The 27,146-nt window shown below is 40.0% G+C and overlaps 1 protein-coding gene across 23 annotated transcripts in view; it reads right to left on the bottom strand.

Moving 5' to 3' along the window:
* The window catches only part of Mbnl1 (muscleblind like splicing regulator 1), a 172,599-nt gene that overhangs the window by 111,193 nt on the left and 34,260 nt on the right, over positions 1-27,146 (bottom strand). For 16 of the 23 annotated variants that reach the window (XR_007592757.1, XM_050147535.1, XM_050147533.1 and 13 more), the window contains exon 2: positions 4,795-5,827. The exons of 4 other annotated variants lie outside the window; for them this stretch is intronic. Coding sequence is in view for 17 of the 19 variants with exons in the window: in XM_050147535.1 (XP_050003492.1) it covers positions 4,795-4,968 (174 nt within the window). In the remaining 2 variants the exon portion in view is untranslated. Of the gene's footprint in view, positions 1-4,794; positions 5,828-6,057; positions 6,287-27,146 lie in introns of those variants that run through there. 3 more of the 23 variants (XM_050147534.1, XM_050147547.1, XM_050147536.1) reach the window with 3 other exon arrangements.

Raw genomic sequence — 27,146 nt, 5'->3', positions numbered from 1 at the left:
AAGATTTAATGAGGAAAAGGGAAAAGCAGTATGTTAAATTCTTACAAAAGAAAGGAAAACAGCAAGAATCTGTGCCTTAAGTAATTTTACATCTTCCATTTTGTTTGTCTGATAGTTTAAAAAAATAGTCACTCAGTTAAGATAGCTCTCTAAACCACACCAATCAAAATGCAGAGTTGGACAGGCCATTCCCAGGGGCTACATCTACAAAACAGCCCTGTACCTAAGGCTCAAGAAACATAGAAGAAGAGGGGTTGGAAAGATTGTCAAAAGCCAGAGGGCCAGGGAGTTTGTTGTGAGACTGTGTCTCCTCATAATGTCAGGCGCTCACCCATAAAGTTTGTATCAACATGACGGCTTACGTGTTTACTAGGACAATAACAAGAGGCATGCCAAAGTGAACAGGGGAAATACCAGGAGGCCTCAGCACTACACAAAGAACTACAGGCAAGTAAGGAATCTTCAGAGTAGGAGAAATACTACTCAGGGAAGAGCACAGTAATTGGTTACCCAATACCTGAAAACATACATACAAGTAACGTTTTATAGATGGAGCAGGTTGTACTTTCGTGTTTAGAGGAAAAATACAAGTGTGTGTGTGTGTATGTGAGTGTATGTGTGTGTTTGCATGTAACAACAATTTATAAAAAAAAAAAAAAGAGGCCATGAGTCTGGAAAAGAGCAAGAGTATACTGGAAGGTTTGGTGGGAGAAAATAGAAGGGAGAAATAATATAGCTATATGATAATCTCAAAAATAAGAAAAAGTGAATAAAAATATATTTCTAAAGAATTTAAGGACACGAACAGGCACATGTCTAGAGTTATTATTAGGACTGCTGAAGCAGCTGTAACTACTGGGCACTCTGTTACAGAAATGTTCCTGTCAGAATTAATGATTTTGCCACACAGGCACAGGAACGTCTCAGAGTTGTGAAGTTTCTGCTTACTGGAAGAAAAGTGAAAGCCAGTAACACTGCTTCACAAGCTGTGTCTTTCTGTGAGTCCATCTCTGAGAGCATTACTGTAGGAACAGGACCTGCTGTGTCAACCGCTCACTGAAGGAAACAATGCACACGTGTGTGCACAGGCTTTAGAATACAGGATGTGAATGTCTTTTCAAACTGAACACCGCATGTGAAGCGCTGTCAGGAAGAGGACATCAAATGCTTAGCAGGAGTCAGTGCAAGGAGGAATGTACAACATTGAAATGATAGTGCAAAACTGAATGGACTTGCCACATCTCATGCATTTTGTTTTGCCAGAATTTCAGATAAAATTGTTTTTAAAACATGATGAAAAGACCATGATCTGGTATCTCTAAAAGAACAGCAATGATACCAGCCATTATTATGGTGCAAATACTCTGTGGTAATAACAGGAGATATTCTGAAATTAGCTTCATTACTTTGAGGGAATCTCATCAAATCAGTCCTACTGTCTAATGCAGATGTTAACACCAGAGGTTTATCTCTATGGATGACATAGTAAATATTTCACTTTTGAGCCTATATACATTCACCTCCACACGAAAATACATTCCATCCACTCTTCCCATAAACTCTGAACTTGAAGCTGAGTGACCAGGCCAGAGCAGCACTGCATGAACATGACTGGAAAGAACACTACTGAAACAGGGCATCATTCTACCGGTAGCTTGCAGTGCTGGGACCTTCTCTTCCCATCTGTTTTTTTCTCTTTGGGAGACCCATTCATAAGTCACAAAAACCTTCTTCAGAAAACAATGATGCACTTAGTCAACTGTTCTGAATATCTGCAGTGCCTCGTGCACACGGACCTGCAAGTTAGAAGCCCTTCAAGCCATAGGCAGAAGTCACTTGTAGACTACCATAAATTTAAACTACAAGTGCAAATAAAAATTAAATTAATGAAGCACTTAAATGTTATTTAATTTATACACTTGACCTCTTACTCATCTTTAGTTTTCATATTTACATTTGGAAAGATGTAGCACGCACATATATTCCTACTTACCACAATCCAACCGTTGTAACACATTTATTATGAAGTAGAGCTGCTTTGCTGTACTACACCCAACCTTAATCCCACCCTTAAATCTTAACATCACCACAGTGCCAATGAAACCCTATCAGCTAATTTTCTCCCATAATCTCCAGTAATATGCCTAATGATTTCTTTAGATAAACACTTTTCTACTGTTAAACTTGGTGTGTGTGTGTGTGTGTGTGTGTGTGTGTGTGCGCGCGCGCGCGCGCGCGCGCGCACACGCGCGCGCGCATGCTTGTGTGTGTTGGGGGCCAGGGAATAAGGGAATTCTCTTCTTCTAACCAGAAGTCAGCTATAAACCTAAGTCACCTGGGAGCTCAGCCAAAGTCTGAAACGGCACAGCTGAAGGGTACAGCCATCTCACAGGGTCCTCTCAGAGAGTATTTGGTTTGCTTTCCTAACTTTCTAAAAATAGTAGATTACACAAGCCACCTCCATCTCATGGCTCAAGAACTCAAAAGAGGCTGGAACAGGGATTAAAAGCGATACAGAAAGCAGATTTCATTAAAGAAGTCAGGCTATTACAAGTTTTACTTGTAAAACGTCTGTTTACTCTGAGACCAGAAAGATGATCTGCTGGTTGCAAGCCTCAGATTGCTCCAAACTTCAGAACTTCGAGCATGAGTCATACGGATACTTAAGTGTTTTAAGATGTGTTCTGGATCTATTTTAGCCACAAACATGAACACCAGAAGACTACTAGCTAAAAGGTAGAATTCCAAACACCATATAAAGAAGGAGGGCTCTTTCAGTGACACAGGAGACACAAGTACTTAACTGTACATCCAAACAAAGTTGATTGATTCTTATTACTTATTTTACTAACATTTAAGGAGCTACTGTCTGGGTATAAAATTCTATTATAAATAAATTTGTGTTAATTTGTCTGTCTAATCAAATAAAAAATTTTTTTACCAAATTTAAAAAAAACTTTTAAACTATAAATTTCAGCCTATTTTAGAAAAACCAAAGGAAAGGGATGGACTTTGCTGTGATTACTGGTATAATAAAAATCATTTCACAAACAGATTTTAAAACTTAACATTCTTTTTGTTGTTGTTGCTTTTTAAAAAAGTCCTTGATGTGGCGGTTGAATTTCGTTAACCACACAGCCTGTCTGTAAGATCCCTACTTTACTCAAAGGGGAACTGTTCTCTGACCACAAGTGAATAGTAACTTAAAAAAATATTTGGAGGTGGAAAAATAGAAACTGAATATTAATAGCTCACGATGTTTCCAAACCCTGTGTAGGCAGGTCTTCTGTGAAACCATTCAGCATCACAGCCAAAAGTAATGTCCTTCATTTTATAGCTAGGAGTTCACCAAGAATTATCTATAGGATTAAAAACTGGATTTGCTAGGAATTGGGTCAAAAAGGAGTTACTTATAAACACGGCTGGTTACCGACAAGAGCAATTAGTCCTCTGCTCATCATTTTATGGATCCCTGTCTCCCTGAATTCCTGACCATGAATTTAAGACTGACGTTCAGGAACGTCTCAATGCTGCGCCTTTATCAGTGTGTTTCAAGGCCAAGGCAGGGGCAGTAGTAATTGACAGCTCCTGCTTATGTGTCTCTAGGGCTCTGCCCATAGCCTACCGTCCTGACACAGATCTGTGGTTACTACTACACACCTCCTCTTAGCCTGTTCTAAAGACTGAAATTTTAAAATTCTTGGCAAAAAAAAACTAAAGTAAACCAAAGTGAGAATCCCAAAGTGAACTAAAAGCAACCGGGTGAAACGGTTAACCTCTAACTCACCCTGATGTGGTGAAAACAGCACTGGAATCACAGTATGCTGTGTTTTCAAAAAGACATGATGGAACTATGAGACTTCTTTACAGATGTAGACAGGATCTTGAAAGTGTCAAAGAATTAACTGCAGGTGTTTAGTATTCAAAAATCCATCTGATTAAACCAAGTAAGTTGAAGGTACCCAGAACACATTTCTAGTCTTGCCCTTGCATTTCAAAATAAAGACATGCTTGCAATCTTTTACAAGATCCATTTCAAACTCGATAAACATGCTAACACAAATCTTTTCTTCTTACCATGAACACAAAGCTAACTATGAACATTTCTGACCAAGAACATAGTAAGTAACAACTGGCAAGACTCTCACAGGAAAAGAACATATGTGTTTCCTCAGTACGAAAAATCTAATGAACAACAGTATTTGGTTCATACCTACATATAAAGACCACATTCAATAAAGTAGGTGGTTCACATAAGCTACTATAGCAAGTGAAAGAAATCTTACATTTAGTCAAGTTTCCCCAAAACTGCGTGGCTTTAGCCACTAAAAATTATCTCACAGAAAAGTAAAGATGTATCCATAGAATCTGCCATTCATTTCTAACAACTTGACAAGTTTACCAGCAAAGGAAAACAACTCATATTCAATCAGTGACCGTCTTGGCCTTATTCTAACACATGAAAGTGCTGAACATGAACATTTACCATTGCTGAACAAAGATCACACTTTGTTATCATCGTATTACAACTGCATCGGTACACAACACTTTCTGCTCTAGGGGGAAAAAAATCAAGGCGTCTGGAGTTCAAGGCCTGGTAAAGTTCCTTGTAAGTTTGGCCGGACTCGGTTCTATGACATATCATTGAGTGTCCCAGGCCAACACATGAACCAGAACATGCTGCATAACTAACGTGTTAACAAAGCAATCCATAATCCCAAACTTCCTGTACCGTGTGCCCATACCCCTTAATCAACCATTGCATATCCTTAGAAGTACAGAATATTTACTCACTTTCAGTGAATCAAAGCAGGCGATTACTCGTCCATTTTCAACTTGGCAGCTTTTCGAAGGATGTGCAAATTTACACTCCGTGTCTGGCCGTGAGCAAGTCCCTCTTTGAAACTCTCTACATACTTCCAGTGTTAGCCATTTTGTGTCCCGAATTGGTGTGACACTAACAGCCATGTTTATATTTTACAGGTAGTTAAGTGGTCAATGAAACCAACAAACCCAACCCCTCTCAAAAAAAAAAAAAAAAGAAAAAGAAAAAGAAAAATCAGTAACCAAAACAAAACCAAAAAAACAAAAAACAAAAACAAAAAAACAAGATAGAAACTGATAAAACTCAGAAGTGTGAAATGGTAATGAAAATGTCCAGAAGGCTGCTTCCCCACTCCCTGCTTTCACGGCACGTGGAAAAGTGTGACTTCAGTATCACTAGACCTCCACTAGAAATTCACAGCATGAAACTGTTAATTCAAAGAGGTTTTGGTTTTGAGAGGAATACCAGGACTGTGAGTGGATGGGTGCTTACAGGAGGGCCTGGAATCAGCCTTGTGCTCAGTAACCCCTTCCCAGTGCCAATTTGGAGCCCAAAATGCAAGCATGAAAACGTGGCAGACCCTCTGACACCGAATTTCCAAGCTGCTCTCAGCAAAGTTGTCTGACAGGGAATCTCCTCACAGCTGAATTTGCGCTGGAGTTTGGTGGTGCAATCGGTATTGATTAGTTTGGCATAGACAGATGCAGCAGTTTAGAGCAAAATCGAGAAAATGATTTTTTTTTTCCTCCTTGATTTCCTGGCAGAAGGTATCTTACTTTTTCAGCAAACTTTTCTTCTAAACTAAAGCAGCCTAGGGCAATGGCAGATACTCAGAGCTTTTCTCCTGATTAGAAGTAGAAATGGGGGTGTCTGGGCTAGAGGTGGAGGGCGGATGGGCTGTCGTCACAGTCTAGCTGGCAGCAAGCAAGGCAAAAGCAGAGGCTGCTCTAGAAGCGGTTCCAAGCAGCAGAGACGTCAGGAAAGGCACTTCTTAGTACCAACCTGTAGAGAAAAGAGATAGGTTAAGATTTACTAAGTAGCATTCACTAATGTCCTATAGTACCACAACCTTGCCATGTGTTACCAGACTAAGCAACTCAAAGTCAGCCTCTCTTTCTGTCTCTGTCTCTGCCTCTCTTCTCCTCTCTCTCTCTCTCTCTCTCTCTCTCTCTCTCTCTCTCTCTCTCTCTCTCACACACACACACACACACACACACACGCAAAATACTTACAGTGAGGCATATTGCAGCCAGCCATCGTAGATTTATTAAAAAGGGGGCCGTTTCCCCTTGTGAAGCAATGCATGATAAAGAGATAACCAATCACAGATAGTGTTGCAGCAATATTCTGGGCAGAAAGCCAATAGTGTGGGTTGTCTTATGAAAGGTCGCGCCTGTCAGACGTTCATTACTATGCTATAAGCACAGAAAATGTCCATCAGATGTGACTTATTCCACTGCAAGAGGACGAGCATGTGGGTTTTGAATTTACCCAACATGCAGTTAGTGGACTAAACCATGTTAGTTTCCAAATAGCTTCTAAGGCAAGAAGTCCAAGGACTTGACAAGCTCTCCGGGGGGGAATCAAATGGAGGTCTAAAATCTGCAGCTGAAGTCCAAGCTGTTTTCCCTCTGGCACTTCCCAGGGGTGGACACTGAGCAGCCTGCTGCTGCTGCTGCCCTGACACGTGAATAAAAAAGGAAAGGGGTGTTTACGAATGGTACATTCTCCTGACCTATCCAATTCACTTCCTCCTAAAGCCCAAGTCCTGCCCCTCCGCTGAAAGCAGCACTCATACTGTAAAACTATTCCATTCAGCCATCAGACACTGTGTCACTATATCACAGGCAGGCGAGGTATGAACAAAAGCATCCTTTATTCAGACCTTTTTAAAGCAGAAGCTGAGGTCTTGTGGCGAGAATAAGGAGTGCAGTGTTGTCAGCGTGTCTGGTAAATCTGAAGTCAACCTCCAGGGAGAAAGTGATTCCATTGCAGGAACATTAATTATTAAGTGAGCAATTTGATTTGGGCAGCAGGATGCACTTCGGAGGCTCAGTCCCACACTATGCTGGAGGGTGGGGGCTGGAGGGTGGGGGCCGAGGCGGCTGCCTGAGGTTCTGTTAACTTAGGAGACCACTCGTTAGAACAGGGCAGCTTACTTTCCCTTTCGACAGGACAAAAAAAAAAAAAATCAAAAAAACTTAACTAGTTACAAAAATAAAAGTGTGTATGCTTGGGGTTGCTTTCCTTCTGAACACGGTAAAGAAAGTCAGGCTTTCTTACCAGCACCTTCCAAGTCGCCAACAACACAGAGTAATGGTGATGACAGTCAGTTTTTTAAAAGAAGCTGGACATAAATGGTACCTTCGTAATTTTGGAAATTAGAATAGAGGCTATGAAGATATCTGTTCTAAAAGCATGACTATGTAGTAGAATTTATTTTTTAGGATTAATCCTAGTATTCTTAATAGTATTCAGAGAAAATTCTAGCTATTTAACAGGGTTTTATATTTCAAAAACGCTAAAACAGAAAACTGAAGTTTCTAAACTGAAGAAGTAACTAACCACAGTGTTCAAGAAGAGTCCTCTGGTCCTAAGGCTCAGCTCTGCCGAAGCAAGGTCAGTCTGTCCAGTCCTGGCAAGTCGGCACTCTGTCTAATGCTCAGTCTCTGCTCAGCAGTCAGTTTCTTGGAGCCTCCATGGCATGAACGCAGAGCACATGTGCTCACCTCCTCTTCAGCCCACACTGCTTAACCCTTCATCAGCCACCACGCCCCCAGAAAAGCCAGAGGTGCCACATCCACCTTTCACTTACACACTAGCATCATCATTTCGGAATTACCTCTACACACCCTCCCTGTCTGTGAAGCATTGTATGTTGGAACCACTGGACCACATGCTTCCAAGGGCAGAAACAACACTGAGAACAGTGATAAAGATATAGACGGAGTGACTTCCAAAAGCGAGGGTATACAAACGACTGCTTACTATGGTGGGACTGAGCTTACCCGAGGACACAAAAGTAACACACATACACACATGAAATCATATGTGAATGTACTCAAATTCACACGGAAAGCATGTGCAGACCATCACCTCTATATATTCCAGGGTCCTGCAGGCCCTCCCTCTGCCTAGGGGTCTCTGCACAGTCTTGGACCACTCCCCCTCTTACACAGATTTCACTCCCCCAGTGGTGGGTGATCTTATGTGTCACATTTATGTCTCTGTTCAAACAGTCGTCCTGAGGTCTGAGCTCCCCTGAAACTCCTGCTTGTCTGACTACATCTTCTGTTGCTGCTCTCCCCAGTGTCAATCTTGCCAAGCTTCCACCTTGACTGGCTCCTTCCCAAAGTCGCCTTCCTTCTCTAGACCTATGCACACCCGTCTGCCACCTTCACACGGCTGTTCATTCCTAGTCTTCACAAGAGCGGAAAACCCTGCACCAAAGGGGGATAAAGTCCTGCATGACTGTGCACCGTCCTCCTCCCGTCATGCTACGTGTCTTCCCCAGACCAGTGTCTACAATCTACACACGCTGCTTCTCTGCTGTCTTCATGTGTCCTTCACGTCTATACCCACGTCACTATAACTCCCATACTTATCACTCTGCTGCTCAACAGGAGTTGACAACCCTGGAAAAGCCAAATGCATTTACATTTGCTTCAGAACCACCACACACAACTCTTTAGCTTATGATCCCACATCCCTGTATCTTTAGAGGGATGAGCTCTTGAGGCTTCTGCCTATAGCAGCTACTGAACCCCAATAGTGTACTAACACTATCACTTCATTTGGCTGAAGACCCCATATCCCCGCAATCCAGCAAATCTATTCTTGTTTACATTGCTATAGATACCATCTTCTTTGTAAAGCTGGGCCAGCTAAGATGAAAAAAATTAAAGGAAAATAGAAAAACATGATTCCATCCCATAACATGCTCATTACTTTAGAAGTTTTTGTCTAATATTATCAACTCCCTGACAGCAAGGTGTATTACCCAAACCCTAGATCCTGGAATATAGTAGATATTATTAAATGCTTAATATATGTATAAATTTTATTCATATTAATAGGAATAAACATGTTTAGGCAAGTATATTATCAATCATTGGGAATATTTAGTTGTAAAGAACAAGGTTCAAGCTATATAAAAAAGGAGAATTGGCACCATTATAAATATCCATGTTCTCTGGTGGCCAAGGATATAGAATGCAATAAAGTTTATTTCTTGAGTTGGTTATTTTTCCTTTCTGTCATGACACAGGCTTTGCCGCACTTTAGTATGAAACATATATTAATTACAAAATTGCCTAGAGATTCTAGTTTGCTCTATTCCATTTCCAATCTATTTAAGAGATTCTTCAAAGGTTCCAACTAAAAGAATTAAAAACACGTTTGTAAACTGATCATACTAGAACACACGTGCAGACGAGAAGCAGCATGTTTATGACTGGGCAAGACATGGAATAAGAAGAGACGACACCCATCTGTGCCTACTGGGAAGTTCAGTTCGTGAAGCTGTTTGGTTTAAGGTAATACACAAAGGACTTGGATCAACATTGAACTCTCAAATGTAACTTCAACTAGTAAAGGTGTTTTTACCCTATGAGCCGATTATCAAAGACACTATTTGGCAGTGGGTGGGCCCTCATACTAGGAGATGACAGAACAGCAAGAACACTAAGAGTTTGAAGCCAGGTTGGGCTAAAGTGAATTCCAAGCCAGCGACATAATGAAAACTGTCTCAAAAAAAAAAAAAAAAAAAGAAGAAAGAAAGGAAGGAAGGAAGGAAGGAAGGAAGGAAGGAAGGAAGGAAAAAGAAAAGAAAATTATATAACAATAACATACAGATTATAAGAGTTTATGAAAACATTTTTCTCTGAAATAAAGGTTTGGTTTTTTAAATGACTATTAAATAAAATGAATCTACTTCTAACATGTTTACTAATAGGTAAATTCTCTCTATGATTCTATGATGTTTCTGCCTTTATCAATATATTATATATAAAGTTACCTCAAGAACAAAAGACTTGATTTGGAAATTTAAAAGTTTTGTAACAAGAATCAAACTTTCTGGTACCCATGGAAAAAGTTCTCAGTGACCGACTGATCAAACTCTAACCACTGCATTTCCTCACTCATATGACATATCAACAGCCAAGCGCTCTCTGCAACACGAGCTAATTTCACTTAAAGTGATGTCAGAAGCCATGTGTACAGTCTATGGAAAGATAAGGTATAACGGAAGAAAAAGAAAGGAAACAATATGAAATAATCCAGTCAGTAAAAACTGAGAAAAAAGATAAAGAGTAAAGTTTTGAAAAGCACAAAGGGAAAGGAAACTATGAGGGAAGTATGAGCAGTGTTCTCTGTCAGCTAAAGGCCTAGACACTCAGAAGGGTGCACATCAATTGAGGCCTCACATGGTGTGCAGTAGAAGGTAAACGTGTGCCTACAAGGTGGAACAATAGCCTCTAAGCAAGACGTTAGTCTCTTAGTCTCCTATGTTTCCTAGTCCTTTAAGTTGTAAGACAAATAGAAGGGAACCAGTCCAGTGATCCCAGAGTAGTTAGTGAGAAACCTGTGAGATGTTTTTTTTTTCTGACACTTTGATATTAAGATGCATTATGTACTGAGAAATAAATGACGTGAGGCCTCTTACCGCCATTTTGACTTCCTAAAATAGTTCTAACCAAACAGAAACTATGGAAGACCTCACTGTGTAAGTTTGGAGATGACAGAAAGAAGCCACTTGTCCAAAACCATCTTTTTTTTTTTCTGGTTGCCAATGTCAACAAAACTGTAATCAGCTATGCAGCACTTAAACACATGAAGCTAATTCATATAATTTTTCTCAGTGCTTGCCCCAAATAATAACAGACTTCAGGGGAAATAATACTAGGAATTTTGGGGGAGATCTGCAGTCACACTGTCCTGACTGCTTAAACAAAGTCTCCAAGCTGTGGTTGTCTTGAGAGGGTGAGTGAGCCTTCCGGAAGTATTGCTCTTGTTAGAACAAAGAGCTAGGTTGGGTGCTTTCCCAGGGTAAGTGAATTAGGAGCAGCGCCCATGGAGATCATACAGAGATGCACACTGTGTAATCTTAACAGATGCCCCAGAGTGCTGACACCAGCTCCTCCAGCCTGTGCTAGGTCATGTGACGACTCGCAATGATGCCAAAGAATTCAAAGCATAAAACTAAGTCAATATATTGGCAATAAAATCATGGCGTCATGCAAGCGACCGAAGTTTTGGAACTACTACTAAGAAAAAGATAACCTCCAGTCACACATCCTCTGGAACGACAGAGACTACCAATGTGGCCTCCTGGTATGACACATTTCAGACAGGCGGCTGCTGGGAAGACCCCGTTTACTGACTGGCACAAGTAATCTGAGGTCTGTCTGCGCAGTCTTTCAAAATCCCCATTCCCCAAATAGACAAACGGTGTGTGGTAGGGCAGATAATGAAGGAGCACAGGTTACTTGATACCCTATTGTTAAAGACTAGAATTACAGAATTATAATCACATTAGAAAATGACTTTTAAAACAAAACAATACACATGTCAATATAGGCAATGATTTAAAAGTGAGTGGTGAATTTATTTCTAAGTTATTGTGCGAGGAAACTGTAAAGTATTAGCATCACTGGACGGTTAGAGCAGTTCTTCACATACTGGTTACTAGCTCTATACATAAACATTATCAAATGTGGCCAACCTCTTCCCATCCCAAGAGCAGTCCAGATTGTAAGATAAGTACATGATACCCCATCAGATACCAGCCATTGGAAGGAAGGGGGTAGAGGAGGACAATAGGTCCATATTCCATTGTCAGCTTTCAGCTTCTGTCTTGGCACAGAAGTCCCATGAACAAGGCTAGATTTTCCTCTATGATCAGCATCAACACTTGCACTTGCCCAAAGGAAACAAATAGTCATGTGATAAGACTGTAGATGGGTGGTAGATAGATGGGCAGAGAGAAAGTATAGGGACAGGGACATGACAGAGACATAAACAAAGAGACATGGATGATATAGATACAGATTAGCCCACGGCATGCAAATACTAGTCTCAAAGTATCTTCTGCAAGTTACATTATCTGGGCTCCGGATGCGCAGCTCGAAACACTGGCTATTTCATCTTTACAATTAAGAGAACGCAATACTAACTGGCAAGAGAACAGGACGCAGTAAAGTTCCGATAGAACCACATTTAAATGTCTCCCTGATTGTGAAATTAAAAGATTTGCTTTAGTCTAAAATATAATCCCTTTGTATTATCTTATGGCATTCAAACAGTCAGTGGTGTAGAATTCCTCTCCCTTCACCAAGAAGACAGGAGATAAGACCATGCTGCTTTACTTTTCTTCATGAGAAAACACTGCCCCTATACTCATATATTACACAGACGTTATCTCGTTAGCCTCACGTAGTGTGTCTGATCTGCCTGTAACATTTACTATTTCAAAGTGATAAATATAAACTAGAATACAGGCAACAAAAGAGTTAATGCTGTTTGTCTTCAACGGTAAGTCAGACAAATCACCTCCCTCGAATTTTCAGGAAAAAAAAAATGATACACTGGAAAACCCAGATTTTGTCACTGTGAAACTAGCCTGGCCAAACTGCTAAACAGAACATGACTCACAGTGGTGTTCCTATGCTCTAGCAATATTCTGATTGTGGACTAAGACTATAAACCATGCTCAGTGGAGAAACAGTTTATTTGACATAGTAACGAGCAGCAAATATAATATTTAATACGACTGGTGGCATTTCTACCTAAAATGTTTTCAAGGACAATGGTCTTCAGTGCTACAGGGAAATCTATGTTTTCTTAATGACAATAATACATAACTCAAAAGTATGAAGTTGATCAACCAGAGAACTAAGAGAATACGCCCAGGGAACATAAGACTTCAGTGACAAAGACAACTGATAGCCTTCACGATGCCATTCCAAGGTCCCCTCCAGAGGTCCCAAGACAGCCTCCGTAATTAACCATGTATATTCCATTTTCGCAGAATCAAATGACATATATTACAAAAGTAACATATGAAGGAGTGGCAGATACAATTTAAAACCCGCCCAAAATAAAATTTAATCTCTGTGAAGTACCAGACTTACTCTTCCCTGTGTTTTATGAGGCTTCTGAAATTACAGTTGAACAACTAGTCTCACTACTTTCAACTGTGACATCCAACAGGGAGATCTGAGTTTCAAATATTATATTTAAACCCTGACACAATAAACTCAGAAAAACGTTTATGGATTATGACTATTTAAAATTATCCTAAATATGTTGCTCAATAAATTATAACAAAAAGTATGAAAAATTTGTTTATACTTAAATAAATATCCATAATATTTTTTTTCTTAAGAATACAATGAATGAAATCATTCATGAGCAAATACACCATATAATTATTTGAATATAGTCTAAGAAATGAATTAGGTTAAGTCTCATAAAGAGACACTATACCAAATATTTCCTCTGTTCCATGAAATAAACAAAGCATTTTTCACCAATGCATTTCTTATTCCTAGGTCATAAAATCACGTGGGTGCTACAGAAAACATCATTTCAATCCTACAAATATTTCTACTGATTAATAGATCTGACTTTAATAGCAACCTTATTTCATCATCAATATAATATTGTCATCACATAAATTGAGCTTTACTTAAAAAGCTGTAGCTCATATATGGTTGCGTACAAACAGGAGCAATGTTTTCACTAAGAATAAATGATGTTCCTCTGCCTTTCTGATTTAAAACAGTCGGAAATGTCAGAAAGCAAAGACAAGCGCTAACAACTCACATTTTCACAATGGGGCTTCAGCGTACCTTAAATATTCTTTAGGGACAGTTCCACATAAAATAACCTATTCACCTAGACCCAAGATATTAAATAGCAACAAATTTTGCTATTATTCTAATATACAAATGGATAATATCTCAATGAATAAACATACTGTCTGTGTTTTAAGGATGTTTCTATGCCAAAAGAAACAGGGCAATATAATCACATTTTATTTAACAGCTTCACATGGTGTCCCTGTCTGCGTGGCCACCTAAATCAATGCTGGTGTTTGAAGTCTCATCAAGGCTTGCAAGTCCATATGGAAAGCTCTTACACTGCCATCACTTAATAACATAAATCCTTAGCTCATAAGACATGTTCATGTGTTAAGTCTGAACTAAACAAGAATTTTCCAAGAAAGCATTTTCCCAGACTTTACCTTTCTCAACAGCAAAGCATACTCTTTGATATTTTTTAGGTACTTGCTGAGACGCTATCCCTCCATCTACACTGTGACGTTCTCAAGTAGGGAAGCATGAAAGGCCTTTCACCTCTAAAGAGTGCTCAAATCTTTCTTTGTATCTCCAAAATCTGTTCAATATCCTCCCATTTATGGCAGCCATAAACTAATGGAAGCATTTGTACCATCAGTTTCTAGCTCTTGAAAATTCAAAATAAAGTACTACATTGCTCAAAAAGGAAAAAGAAACATAAAAAAGTAAGTGCAATTTTTGAATTCTGTAATTGTCAAAAAGAAAATGTTAAAAAAAAACATGAATAAATGTTTGCATTGACAGTGGGGGAGACGGACAATGCACGCTTATTTCTAATTAATAGAAACAAGGTGTGCAGTGTGAAGTGATTACAGGAGAAGGAGTGTGGTGTGAAGTGACTACAGGATGGTGTGTGGTGTAAAGTGACTAGGGGAGAAGGAGTGTGGTGTGAAGTGACTAGGGGAGAAGGAGTGTGGTGTGAAGTGACTAAGGGAGAAGGAGTATGGTATGAAATGACTACAGGAGAAGGCTGCAGTATGAAGTGACTACAGGAGGAAGTGTGCGGTGTGAATTGACTACAGCAGAAGGTGCAGCGTGAAGTGACAACAAGAGAAGGTGTGCTACGAGAGAAGGTTACAATGTGAAGTGACTACAGGAGAAGGTAAGTGGTATGAAATGACCACGGGATCACTCCATCTGTCGACTTCTGAGTAGTACTATGTCATAGGATTCAAGGAATGTTTTTCTTTCACATTATTTCTATAAATACCAAAAACGTCTTGTTCAGCGTCTCCTTAGAGACTGACTGAAGGTAGTATTTCTAACAACTTCTATAAGCAACACCAAGTGTTATCAAAGTAACTAAGGCACAACAGAATCTGGGAGACCAACGTAAGCACAAACGCGTTTCCCAGTTTCCCATATGTCTGGAATCCACTTCAGTCATTTACGAATCTACAGCAGGCTCTTCCTGAAGCAGCTTGTGCTTCCGGTTAAACTAACATGGGAGGTACAACAAGCTCACAGGAGTTCGCCTGTGCGCCTGCCTGGTTAGGGAATAAAGGTTCTCTCCTCTCACTTTGCCCCTTCAAAGTTGGTTACTAAACAACAGTTCATAACACAAAGTATCTGGAAGAGAAGCTTTAAGACTCACAATGGTTAGATGGCAGAACCTGATCATTTCTATTTCTTCTCTTCTTGTTTCAATAATGAGATTTTATGACTGGGCCATGTTTCTCGTGAAATAAAAGATTTTATTAGAATCTGGTACTTTCAAAAGTATTTACCAAATTAGCAGGGCAGCTTCAAATCTGGCCCTCTTGCTAAAGAGAAAAACCTACTCTTTCCTAATGATTTTAATTGCACATAAGATTCTGTGCATTCTGGAAAAGCTGCAACCCATGAAGAAGCACGGAAAGCCGATGACACCCTGTTAATGAGACAGTGATTAAAGCTCCGTAAATTTCCACCAGCATCACACGCTCTTAAAAGCCAATGACCACCTCCCCATGGCAAATCACAAGACAACCACAGTTAACAATAAGCTCCAATAACTGCCAATCATGTATTAACTCCCACACTTACTGTTCTGGGCTACGGATGCCTCAGAAATGTCTCAAGCTGCCTGAGTCAGTCAATTAGGCTTCACAGGTGCGAGTCTGTATTCATGGGACCTACATGCGTGCCGAGACAGGGAACCCGGACTCCACGGTTCCCATCTGAGGCTATTCTTTTACACCTAAAATTTCAGCAACTGCAAGCAACTAAAACTGAAAGGTTACTCTCCACAATGATTGTTCACTGTTTCTTCTTGGCCTCAAAACCTAGGATGTATTCTCTGGAAAACAAGCAAACAAAAACCCCTTGTTTGAAGACTGTGACGAGCTCTTTGGTTACATTCTGTCGTTTGCTTCAGAAAGCTAGCGTGTTTAAACGGTAAATATTATCATAAATCACACATAACCCTCCACATCACTGGAACACACTGGGCATTATGTAATACCACCCATTATGTCTCCAACCAGTTATGTTTTGGTCTTGCCCAACAATCCCCACCAAGCTAGTAGGTAAGAAGGAAGCTTAACCTAGTCTGTTTCGTTTAAGGAGTATCCAGATGACAACATGGGACAAATTAAAACAGTAATCTGATAACAATGTCAGAGCTTGTCATTTGTTCCTACCATTTGATTGTCTCATAAATTATTAAACAATTACACAATTATATATAAATGTTTTTAAAGAAAACAGCTTCTTGTAATAACATTTTGATTAATCAAAGTAAAATACATGATCTTCTATAATATCAAATATTTTATAGACCAATACATTTAATTTTCATAATTTGCTGCTTGTTTTCCGTGAGTATATCTATCGTCATCATCTTACTTCAGCTAAAAATCATTATCGTACTCGTTGTGAACAAGCAACCGATATTTGTGTACCTCAGTGACTGACTCACTGAAGTCTCCTTAGGTAACCAAATGGAAGATCAAGAACTCAAAATCAGGTCATGAGTTTTCAAGTGTAAAACTTCATTCAAAACACACGCTGACAATTTAACATCAAACTTAGAAATGACGAAGATAGAAGAGCAAAAGAACAGAAAGGTTGGAGCCGAGTGGGGTGGACAAACTGGAGGGACCACTACTACATCAATAGTGGTTTGCTCAGAAGCTTCCAGTTGCTGCTGAAGGGAAGGAGGGAGGGAGGGACGGGGGGGGGGGGGGGGGGGGGGGGGGGGGGGGGGGGGGGGGGAGGGAGGGAGGGAGGGAGGGAGGGAGGGAGGGAGGGAGGGAGGAAGCTGTGAGAAGCTTGTCTGCCTTCTCTGACCATACAGCAAACACCAGACAGTACACAGAAGTAAAAATCTCACACCATATCTATCAGTTCTTTCTCCATTACAAAATGACTCTGTTTTGATACAGGCTGCGGTGTTGGGTCTACCCGGCAGCTGACTGAGGTGAGCTCTTTGGAGCAGAAGATTGTTACTAACCTACTCAACACCTGGAGTCTGCTCTCTCTTCGATGTGAACAGAAAACATCCACAGAGACAAAGCAGAATGCGGCTTGGAACACACCAAAGTGAGGAGCCATGCAGTGGTGTGGATCTAAATAAGCCACGAACTAGAGTTTACAGAGCAGCAGAGAAGAGGGAGTGGTCTGAATCAACCACATCATGTCCTTTTCGACAGCTGATAAAACCGTGGGAAAGTATTCCAAGAAGAAGGCTCTAAGTGTTTGAGGGGCAGAAATTACTTTTCTAAGCCTACACTATATTAGTTGCCTGTTGGCAAAAAAGAAATGATTAATATGAAATTGCTTTATAAAATGAAAAATGAAAGTCAAAACAAAAAAAAAATTAAAGCTCTGGTTCCAAGGCCCCAAAACATCTCCTTGGGCAAAAACTGTATGCGTGACTCCTCTTGTTTTGCCACTTTTTAGTCCTTCTTTCTCTCATTAGCATAGAAGGGGGGAAAAAACTTTTCCTTAAAAAACACAGTTAATTCACCGTAACCGCATTAAATGAATAAATACAGAGATGGAATCATGGTGAGTACGGATCATGTCTACTGGTCACTCTAGAGACAAGCACAGGGAATACATGGATCGAGCCCTTGAGAAATTCGCTGCTTAAACAGAACATAAGCTAATAGTAACTATGTTATAAAAGGTGAGACATATACAGCAGGAGATATTAATAATAAGGGCCGATGTGTGAAAGGAAAGAGGTCAGATGTGGTTTCAAGATGGGCAAGGGGTCTTGGATGGATGTGGCTGATTTTTTTGTAAATTCAGTGCTAGCGATCAAACCCACACCTTGCACATGGCAGTCAGGTGCTCTGTCGCTGGGAGGCACTACTAGTGCAGGAAGAACGAGTGTAACATCTGGCATGGAAAAGGCGAAAAACTAAAAGCACACCATAGAAGTAGAAATGGGCAAGGTAGGCGTGGGAAACCCTGACCACAAACGCTAGCGACTGCTCTCTGTGGAACCACTACACACAATGGTGTCAGCAGCTACAGCTCTGGGCTGGGATCAAGTCGGGAAGGGTCCCAACTGAAGGATTCAGCATCCACTTCCTAAGCGCTGGGAATTGATCCTTCCCAACATTTAACCCAAGGGCAGAGCTGCAGTATTTCCCTGAGTATCTAACGGTTAAAAATAAAACACAATACAGGGCAGAAAAAAATTGTATTAAATAAATGGATTTTTTTCTTAACTTCCTAGAGATTTTGCTTCAGTTGCAGCAAAGTCGAGGTAAATTTAATGCTCAATTTCATCTCAAGTACTTACTCTATTCATATTTCCCTTCTAACTGATTGCTCTTTTTTTACAACTGTGTTTTGTGCATACTTTACTGTAGTAAGCCAACTCATCTTTTTTGTTGATGTTGTTGATTTGTTTGTTTCTGATGAAAGACATCCTACATATGTAACGCTAAGGCGACCTCTGTCCTGCTTACCACGACAAACTGAGGAACTGGAGGTGAATAACAAACTTTCAAAGGATAATAAATTTAAAAGTCACCAGTCAAGTAAATCTCATTACTCTATCAATATCGCAATGAGAGTCACAACCAATTAGACCACAACGCCCAGTTACTGCGACTGGCAACTGCCCTGAACTCACAGTCCCTGGGTTCAGCAACTAATGTTTTCACCCAACTGTCTAGTCTGACCTTCCCTGTGAATCAGCAGTGTTACCCTGATGCCAAAATGACCTTCTGAAGCTTCCAAGGCTTCCAAGGCTGCAGATATTTTCAGCTGTATCAGCCCTGGCTGTCACAGCATTCTGCATGACATTGAGTGGCAAAGCTGGCACCTTCTGCACCAGCCTGACCTTTGAAACTCATGAGATGTTGCTGCCACTCAAAGGTGGGTTTTCTTCTTCATAATCTTATGGAGCAACTTCCCTTAATTGTGAGGTTGTGATTCTAAGCATAAAATCTCAGTTTCCTTTACATGAAAAAGAATATTTCCTTTATGCACACATGCTAAAAATTTCATGCCAATTATTTTAAATAATTATTCATTTAAAATAAATTCTAATTGCCACCTATAAATTACAATTTTGAAATTACTGAAAAGATTACATACATTTAATATAGCAGTACCTAACAAAACATCAGTATTTCTATAATGGTCACTTCGAAACCTGAGAGATGTCTATACTTTACAATCATACTTAATATTCGTGTTGACTATAATGTATTCAAGATACAGTGCAATATCAAGAATATAAAGGGCCCAATGTAAGTAAACACAGTATCTGCAGGCTTAATTTATTTTATTTTCCACTGACACTATAAACAGGAACACTGATGTTTAATTTTCTCTCTAAACAGTGTGTTCACATGGGATTTTCAAAACTAAACTTCTTTATCTATGTAGTTGCAGCTGTCTTTGGAGTATTTGATACATAAAGGGAAATATTTGAGTCCATTAACATCAATTACCAATTAAAAATATGATTAGTAGATTAAAATTTAATACAAGTGGAAGAAAATGTAAGTGGAATCCAATTCATTAAGACATGTTAAGATTCTGAATAACAAGACCCACTAACTGTTTAATGTCAAGCCTTCACAATCAAAGAATAGTTATATATTTAAATATGCATGCATATATTGGAGTATTCATATTTGCTCATACTTAGAGGACACCACTTACTGTATTGTCATAAATTCACAGTAGTAATACATATTTACAAAACGATCTAATATTTCAATATAGCACTATAAACTGACCCAGTAGTTGAAGACCCCGTGCCTCTGACCCTCTCGTCTTGTCGCACTTCACCTACAGCTCATGGGATACTTTGTCATCATTTCTAGACTCCATCAGGGCATCCGGATGTGATATAAGATTGTGCACACACCCCCACACACATAGACATGATGGAGTTGGGGCGGGGTGAGAAAGTCATTCAGGAATATCCAAGTAACTGCAGAAGTTTTGTTTTTCATTATTCTAATGCTGAAAACAGGTATCTAATTTGTAATGAGAGAAATGTGGTTAATTCCCAATAATGCAGTAGAACGGACAAGAACCGAACCTGCCCCGTCGTTTGGGGACTCAGGCTGGGGCTGGTATTGGGATAATAGGCAAGCCAGAGAGAGAGAGAGAGAGAGAGAGAGAGAGAGAGAGAGAGAGAGAGAGAGAGAGAGAGAGTATCTGTTCCAAGTAACATCACTTCGCTTATCTCGGTGAGTGCTGGGGCAAAGGTACTGGAGTGGGTAGAACAAACACAGCATGGACCATAAGGGAGATTAGGCATCTGATATAGCCTCACTATAAAGCCAGAGCACTTCAAAGTCCACTCCATCGTCTGCTATTTTATGATCACAATTCTTTTTTTTTAAAAAAAAAAAACCCTCTCCATATATTATCTCTTCATTAAGTCTTTCCAGAATTAACTTGGAGTCGTCCTCAAATTGCTAAAAATAGAAATATATTCACTTCATTCAGACCAAACCGAAGGCAACAGAGCACCACATAAAGACCAGAATGGCAGGACTGAAGCCGGGTTTCCACAGCACTTTCCTGTGTGGCCCTGGAGCAAGTGACCTGACCTTACTTTTCTCGAGACTCTGTTTCTTCAGCTGTGGGCCAAAGTAGGAGAAATGCCTGCTTCTTACAGAGCTTAGGAACTTTTATCAACGCAGAACTAAGCCCACCAAGGAAGGAGCTACTTAGAAAAGATTCCAATTAATAACTGTCAGATCATTTCTGGTTGCTTTGCTTTCATTATGTTACTCAGAATAGGCCAGACGTCTTATAAAATCCTACGTGAAACTTCCAGGCAGTGGGTCTTAAACAAATATTTACTATTTAAACTGAATAATGATAAGCAAGCAAATAGAAGAGTTGGGTTTTCCAACTGAGAATGCAGATTAAATCCCAAGAACAAAGGGCAAACACTTGAGGGGTGAACAGGGGAATAAACACTAGCAAAGCCACCATTCTTGAGTTTAGAAGCAAGCCTACTCTCCAGAAAAGAAAGGGGAGGGGAGGGGAGGGGAGGGGAGGGGAGGGGAGGGGAGGGAAGGGAAGGGAAGGGAAGGGAAGGGAAGGGAAGGGAGGGGAGGGGAAAGGAGGGGAAGGGAAGGGAAGGGAAGGGAAGGGAAGGGAAGGGAAGGGAAGGGAAGGGAAGGGAAGGGAAGGGAAGGGAAGGGGAAAAAAAGAAAGGAAGACAGACAGACAGACAAAATAATTTCTTGCACACAAAGAAAAGACGGAAAAAAAGAGCCTGGTGTACCTATCTGTACCTCTGGTCAATAAACTTAAAAACAGTTCACCTCTCACCTATGGATTTTTCTTTCCTCTTAACATAAAACTTGTGTGCTCTGAAACTTGGTTGTCGGTACAGAGAAGTTTTTTAATTATCTTTTTTTTTGAGATTATTAATGCATGATTTCTCTTTCCCTTTCCTTCCTCCAAACCCTCCCTGTATCCCTTTTTTTCTCTTCAAATTAATGGCTTCATTTCATTAACTATCATGTATATGTGTGTATGTGTGTACACATATATGTATATATAATGTATGTGTGCATGTGTATATAAATATTATATACAGCCTGCTCAATCTGTTCCTAAACCAGCTACTATGAAGAACTCAGAGAGAAACGACTTGATTCAGTTCTGTACAGCTAGATGATACTGTGCTCCAACTCGTTTATTAAATACTTAAAAAGAAAAAAGAAATAATGTAAATACTTGGCCACATCATTTTAACAAATTTTAAGTTGATTTTGTCTTTCCAGGAGAGTTGATGATTTGTTCTGTTTTTCTGAGATTTAGGCAAGTGCTAGGCTCCTCCAAGCTCCTCTGCACCCACATTGCTTTGTGCCACATTACTGGAGAAGGTTTTTGCTACTGCACCGAAAATTACACGACATCCAGCTGCTCATCACCTATCTAGAAAAGATGATCCTGACAGGCCACTCATGATCAGTATTTGCTAAAGAAAAACATTTGCCTTTGAAACCAGAATCAAGACAAAGGCAACCCCATTCTTCTCTTTAAAAAAAAAAAAATATATTTGCTGTATGTTCTAACCAGTTCATGAAAGTGGCATTTGTTAGCAAATGTCTCCTACAAAGTAAGACTTCAATGAAGAACTATCATTAACGCCACATGCTGTGTGTCACAGGGGCAATCACAGACAGCACCCGCTGATGTATGGAAACAGTGTACTGAGTGAGCATAAACTAACAATGTGAGAATGGTCCATGAAAAAAAAAATCAGGATATGTTTTGGACACGTATCATTTCTTGGTGGAAATTCTACAGTAGCGTATTACTGCTGGGAAAATACAGTAGACCTATGTTGGTGGATTCTGCATTGGTAGACCAAACCAAACATGGACTGAAGATGTTCAGAAAATAAAGTAATTAGGTATCATATGAATCTAAAGACAACTTAAAGTATAGGAAGCATGTGTATATTCAGTTTTCTTAAGGGCCTGGAGTATGAATGGTTTGGAGCGTCTGTAGGGGAGTCCTAGCACCAATGTCCATGGTTACTGAGGGACAATGCACATCTGACGTTCCCAAAGCTCTCTCCAACAGAAGCCTGAACTGATCTACCTACAGTAACTGCAGGAGGAGTCAGTCACACAAGAGCAAACAAGGGTAAATTCTTTCCACGTCTGCTGACGACAGGAGGGCCTTAAGATGTTAGGTTTCACAAAATAAAAAAAAAAAAAAAAAACCAATAATAAGACTTCCAGCACTTTTTGGGTTCTCTTTAATTTGTAGTCTAACACTGAAGCAAGGCAGTTTTTGTTTTGTTTTAATTAAGTCTGTATCTTCTTCATTCCCGATTTTTTTTTAAGTCAGGCATGGTGGCCACTGTCTGTATTCTCAACCCTTGAGAAGCTAGGAGAGGAAACAATGCTACAGAATGAGGATCAGACCAGCCTAGGCCTCAGAATGAACCCTACCTCGGAAACTGAATATTTAAACATTATTGTAAAAATGCCACGTTTATTCCCATAAGAGTCACAAAAGTAAGGAGAGTACTGTGAAAAAGGATTTGACTTCTATTCAGTTGGCTAGTGCAGCTGTGAGAATCTCGGCGTCCTCATCAACATCAGGAAGAGGTGTTCTGCCTCAGGTGCACATCTGTGCACCATTATGAGGCTGTGTTTCAGTACCCAGTGTTTGTTCTGGAAACACTAGGTTCCACAAAAAGAAGAGGTTCCCGTACGAGAGCTCTGTGCTTATGACTACCATCCGCATTTACCAAAAACAAGCGACTCTGTAAAAGGTGCCCAAGATACATTCATTCATGATTATTTAGCACATAAGATTACTGTTCTTAGTGTTCAAATGGTAAAGACTTAAGGGCAAGGGGACAGCACTTCCTAGGCTGTAACCCATAACCGAGAAGGCTCAACAGACTCCTTTCTAAATTAATTGTTCCCGATACAGCGTTAGCTTTTAAGCACCCCACTCTTCAGAACTATATTCCTCTGCAGTAGCCACTTCCTGTAAACAAGGCTAGGCAAGTGTGGTCCCCCGGAAAGCATCATGTCACGCAAAATTAAATATGAGGTATGTATTCCTCAACGGTCCAAAGCATTTTCGGATTATTTTGGGGAAGGTCATACAGTGCCTCAGAGAGTACTGGCACCTGGTCAAAGGATTCTGAGATTCCCTGCTCTCACTTGCTCCGATTATCAAATCTCTTAAATCATCAGGTAAATGGGTGCCAAGCGCCTCATCTGAATGCCACCACCTTGACTCGGCAATTCCTCCTGGAGTTCAAACAATGGCTCAAAATAATTTAAAGGAAATTTGTCTAGTTCAGATTTGCACAGTGTTGAAATAGCTGAAAAGGTATATTCTAATGTTAACGCTGGTGGATCTTAGTTGAGAGGGACACTTTCTAAGCTTAACGACAGCACACACATTTTCACTGCAGCTGCCAAGCACAAGGCAAAAAAAAAAAAAAAAACTAGGTAAAATAACCCTAAAAGTTAAAAAAATAGGGTATATAATAAATGTGTGTGTGTTTCAGAATATTAGCAACACATAAAGAAAGACAAACTATGTCAACATTATTCTCTTGTCCTGCATAAGCATCCTATATTAAAACCACGAACTGTGCCAATTCCATACTACTATTCATGGAATAGAGTCTATTAAAACAGTAGGCATCAAGTGGTTACACATAGAAATTTTGTGTATGGTTTATCACATGTATATGCTCGTAAGAGTATCGGGGGAGGTTAACATACTTCTCCTTTAGGATTTTTCACTTTAATGTTTTGAAATCTAGTCTCTGACCCTGAGCTCAGCTGGTGGGGCTCCACTTCCCAGTGCTAGGATACAGGTGTGGGGCACCACGCTGGTTTTATTTTTATAGAGGCCCTGGGATCTGAACTCCAGTCCTCACACTTGTGCAGTGAACACCTTCCCTACTGAGCTGTCTCCCCAGTTCCTATGAATACATCTTTCTGAAAACTGCCTTGGTTTTACGAGGTCCTCTATAAATATTAAATAAAACAGAGTCTATTATTTCTATCATTCAAACTAAACAATGGGAGGCCATTATTTGTAATAGGCATTAAAGAATCTCAGGTAAAATTAAATTTCAAGCCTTCTATGTCAAACAAAGGTATTCTCCTAACCTCAGATAAAATTCAAGCACAAATGCTTCTTTTTTTTCCCCTATAAGACTCAACTCTCAGTTTCTAAGAGTGGCTGATTGTTAAGGATTTTTGCTTTCAGGAGAAAGAATGCCACAGCTACACTGATACCATCCCTAAAATAGCAAGGTCAGAGAAGTCTAAGCGTCAACCACATTGAGCACATTGCAACCTCGTTCCATCATGACTCTCTCTGCTACCTTGCTTAACACTGAGGATAGGATGCACAGCTGTCCTACATGCAATAAGGGACCAAAATTCCTAATTTACACTAAGACATTTCCCAGCAGATAACAGCATGCCCAGAAAGACCCACGGTTGCTTACTGTAGCACGGCAAATGTGGGATAAAGGTTTTGGTGGTCCTCAGACCGTGCTTCCAAGCTTCCTGCACAGCAGTGAAATGCATTAAGAACCTGACACATCTTAATAATTGAGTTGTAATCCTAGATAAACTACAAATATGTGGTTCTCTCTTACAGATATTTTGAAGTATAATCCTTCATTTTTGTTGGTGTTTGGCATTTGTTTTTTAATGCAGGAGTTTGCAAGGTGACCCAGGAGGTCAGTCTTGAACACAACATCTTTCTGCTCCCACTTACAGAGCACTGAGCCTGTAGGCAAGCTCCACCACGACTGGTTGGTTGGCTCTGCAACTTTTAATTCTAACAACACTTGTATCAATACTATTAGAACAATTATAGAGTTTTAAATAATAATTTTACTGAGGTTTTGTTTAATTATTAGTATATTCAAAAAATCCTCTTAATATTCACAATATCAAATCATATCCCTTCCTATTGTTCACATCCAATAACTGGATATGCTCTATGCCCTATGGAACCAGAAGTCCTATTTCCACTGCAAAGCATTACCTTCTCATTCTTCCCTCACTCCCAACCACTGCACTTTTTGCCATGCATCATACTCTTTCTATTGGGGCATTGCAGCACAATTCCCTCCTAGAAGGGGACGTCTCCGGACAGTCAGCTTCTTGTGCTACCAACTGTCACGTGCCTGCACGTGCTGCCTGATGGGCAATGTAGTGCCAGTGCCCCCTTCCCACCTGACACTTTCTGTCCCCTTCCTCTATCTCTTCTTTCCTCGACCCTACCGTCATTTACTCTTTCTCTAGAGATCTCCCCATGTGTGTGACCCTGGTAAAGTATCTCAAACGGATATGACCTTATATTACCTGATAATCCCCAGCACACATATTTCATTCTTTTTATTCTTTCACATAAGTGCAGATATTCTGAAACTGCACCACGGCTCAAAGTCCTCCTCGGGCTATGTGGTAATTAAGGCACCTTGTGCAATAAACCTGAAATATCTGTGACCCAGTTTCCCCACGTCTGAAACCAAGACATTAGCAAGACCATTTCATGAAGCTCTCCTGAGTGTATTACTTTAAAACCTCGCTGTACACATGTAAGCCATTCTCCAAACTGTTAGCATTATTAGTGCAAGTATTCTCTTCTCTGTTCTTTTAGTAACTTTGGGGACAAGACAAAATGTTGAAAGGTTAAAATTTGGACATTAAAAAAAATCAAGTCTTCAGGTTCTGGAAATAACCAAAAAGTCCTAGTCATGCTAATTACCTTTTAAGACAAAAGTCCTAAGATTTATGTTATAGCTTCAGAGAATACTTAATGAGACTTTGTAAAACAATACAGAAGAAGCAACTTCTATTATGTTTTTAATTGTTACTTGTCCATTTATAATGTCACAGACTAGGGATGGGAAAATATTTCTCAAAAACTCTATTGTTCTTTTTAAGAAATAGATTAAAGGCAATAAGTACATATAATAAGATTATAATATTGACATCAGCACTTACACGACAAAAGATGTAAGACCAGGGAGGTCTTTATTATTCTGCCTGTAGTGCATTCAAGAGAGAACATTCAAAACAAACCTAGATATGGTATTTCTAGGAAGTTTTTTAGAAACTCTTTTCAAACTTAGCTTTTAAATCAAACTTTAGTAAAGATACAAATGACAATGAGGAGCCTCTTGAAGAGGAGGACTGAGCTGAGAGTGTTGCCAATACTTAGTGCGTTCCACACCAACCTGCCCCAAGAGCATGTCCATTCCCCTTCCATCTCTTCCATCCACTGCCTCATGTCACCACCTCCCTGCTTTCTCTGCTCTGGAAGGAGAGGAGACCCACAAGTGTGCAGGCAGCTTTCTTCTACGACCACACAAGACGTTGATGTGCCATGCTTACTATCCTCACCAACACTAAGGCATAACTGTGGGACAGAGGGTAAAACTGACAACCAGGAAGAGTCGGCAAATTCTTAGTCACATTCAGAAAGGATCTTTGATGTTTTCAGTCTGCTTATTACTGTTTACCGCCTGG

The sequence above is a fragment of the Alexandromys fortis genome, unplaced genomic scaffold, assembly GCF_014885135.2.
Source record: "Alexandromys fortis isolate MF-2015 unplaced genomic scaffold, M_Fortis_MF-2015_v1.1 scaffold_53, whole genome shotgun sequence".
Taxonomy (NCBI): Eukaryota; Metazoa; Chordata; class Mammalia; order Rodentia; family Cricetidae; genus Alexandromys; species Alexandromys fortis.
Note: the sequence above shows the minus strand (reverse complement) of the source record. Positions and strands in the feature narration are given on the sequence as shown.